At 36.2% G+C, this 2390-nt stretch overlaps 1 protein-coding gene across 1 annotated transcript in view; it reads left to right on the top strand.

Moving 5' to 3' along the window:
• Window positions 1–487: 487 nt before the first annotated feature.
• The window catches only part of LOC128167491 (motor neuron and pancreas homeobox protein 1-like), a 16002-nt gene continuing 14099 nt past the window's right edge, over window positions 488–2390 (top strand). Inside the window, exon 1 of the mRNA XM_052833251.1 lies at window positions 488–1294. Coding sequence (XP_052689211.1) covers window positions 724–1294 — 571 coding nt within the window. The 5' untranslated portion in view covers window positions 488–723. The remainder of the gene's footprint in view (window positions 1295–2390) is intronic.

Below are 2390 nucleotides of genomic sequence, written 5' to 3'. Positions count from 1 at the left end.
CATTACTCTCTCCATTTTTATCGTCCTGAAGTACCCCTTTCACAAGAGGATGAAAATTGAGGGCCATTCATAACGGGCATTGCTGAACGGGTTTTGAAAATGATTAGCTTCTGTCCCCCACAGAACTGAGTGGTCATTTACTGACGGATAATAGGGGTTATAAAGATAACGGTCCGCCTTGCTTCTTTTAATTTAAGAATGATTACTCAAAATATGCATCTTACGGCATCGAATATTCCATTTTTAGAACCACAAGACCGAATTTGGTGAAAATAATTTATAAAGAATATCATTTTAATAAAAATTTAAAATAGTAAATGTTTTGCATGTAAAGAAGGACGGTTTGGGCTCTTGCTGATTTGAGTGGAGGTGTATTGATGTGAAATAAGTTTGAGCCAATCTGTTATCGGCACGGGCTATCAGCCTTATTTACTGACAACCATATTTGAACAAGTCCAGCAAGCCCCGCCTTTAACATTCGCATTTGAACGAACAAGATAAAATCATAAGGAAGTACTACATTGATTAGTCTATCATGCGCAAAGATTTCGGAGACTTTTGAATTCTACACACACCTCAAGTTCGGAGACAATTTGCAGTGTCAAGCCAAGGAACGGACTGACATAAGAAGACAAGAATAGAAAGAAGAGATGAAATAGAAAATATTAATGTGAAGAACCAACATTCTTAAAGGCTTTATCTTATTCCCGAACAGTGCGTTTCATGATTGTGGACACTTCTAATATTGGGACTCTCAAAATGTCCTTCAGTATCGATGCTTTACTTTCAAATCACGTGTCTCAAAAAAAAGTACCTAAAGTAAGCAGCAAAGAACAAACAGATGGAGGACCCCGTAGGTCTCCCACAGTCTGCAGTTCCAAAACACCGTCCAGAAAAGAACCACCGAGATCGCCGTGCAGCTCCCCTCGGCCTTCTTCCTCGGGCTCCAGCCACAGGTGTGCCTCTAGTCCCGAGTCTAGTGTCTCTCCCTCCAATTCTCTGAATTTCTCCACCGGAAGTTTTATTCCCCGTCCGGGACTTTTGAATCCGCAGCATCCAGGTTCTGTTATTCCGCCAAATCATCTTCATGGACTATTCCCTGCCCACCAGATGTACGGTTATGGGTCTCAACCGGGTCATCCTATGTTACCCGTTTTACCGGGGAGTGCCTTTCACTCCCCCATGAATCCTGCTGGACTTAAAATGTCTCCCTCACATCAAGGGATTCAGCCATATTTAAACGAGTGGTTTGCCAGAGGAGGCATGTTTATGCCCAGAATGATGGATTATGGAGGTAAAGTTAGTTAACTTCTAAATCAAGATTTGAAACGGTTCTTTTCTGCATACTAGTCAAATATTTGAAGATTTAGAATTTTGGAGATAATGACATTAACAAATACCCCAGTTTTAGTGATTAAAACATATTTTCGATTGCCAAGGAGTTTTTTGTGGCAATGAATATAAAATTAAGTATTGCAATACTCAAAATAAGCAAAGAATTGAAGAGCCATGTTAAATGTGAAAACTAATGTAAAGTAATTTGTCATTAAATCTAAATTCAAACCGAACCATATATTCTACGTAATAATTTATTTTATTTATATTATATACTACGAAAACTTTGGACAAACATCTTTATAGTTGAAGTATATAATCTGATGTTCATAGATGAAGTATATAGTTTATGATTAAAAAAACCCGTAAACTACGTAAAACAAATTAGAATAAAGATTACAACAACAAAATTTTAAACGAAAAACATTTCCCTCTTGAACGACAGCTGAGCTGAAACAATACGGTGCAAATGTGAAATTAAGAGTACATTTGTACAGCTTATCGGTGCCCGTATCAGGCATGTTTTCACTATAGAGGTTGTATAAACACTTCATACATGTAATCATGTGTTTGATCACTGCTGTCATTTACTACTGTTCAAAAGATTTTATTTGGGTAAGTGGGCACCGTTTCAGATTGCCCAGAATTTATTTACTAAGAGTCCGGGGGTGACATTAGTATGCCATTTAACCCTCCTCTCTGGGGACGTTTAATAGGGACTTGTTTTAAAGTCAGATAGTGAAAAGAGATGAAATATATATTTATTTCAGAACGAAGTAAAGAAAATCATGAATCATTTTTCTGCAAACAAATTTATAACCAATTTCATAGTAAAATTATTCTCCAAAAGTTAATTTCATAAATATTTTGACGAATATAATCGTAAAATTCGTGAAACTTACACGTACTATAAATGTGCGTTTGTTATTCAGATTCGGAAAAATTATATGTATGTGCGCATTCTTTTATGTATGAAAATAACTGATAAGATTTGGTTCTAACTCGTTAGAATTTATTTTAATCTTATACAGAAACCTTTCTGGATCCTTCGTAAA

Source organism: Crassostrea angulata, chromosome 1 (genome assembly GCF_025612915.1).
Source record: "Crassostrea angulata isolate pt1a10 chromosome 1, ASM2561291v2, whole genome shotgun sequence".
Lineage (NCBI taxonomy): Eukaryota > Metazoa > Mollusca > Bivalvia > Ostreida > Ostreidae > Magallana > Magallana angulata.
Note: the sequence above shows the minus strand (reverse complement) of the source record. Positions and strands in the feature narration are given on the sequence as shown.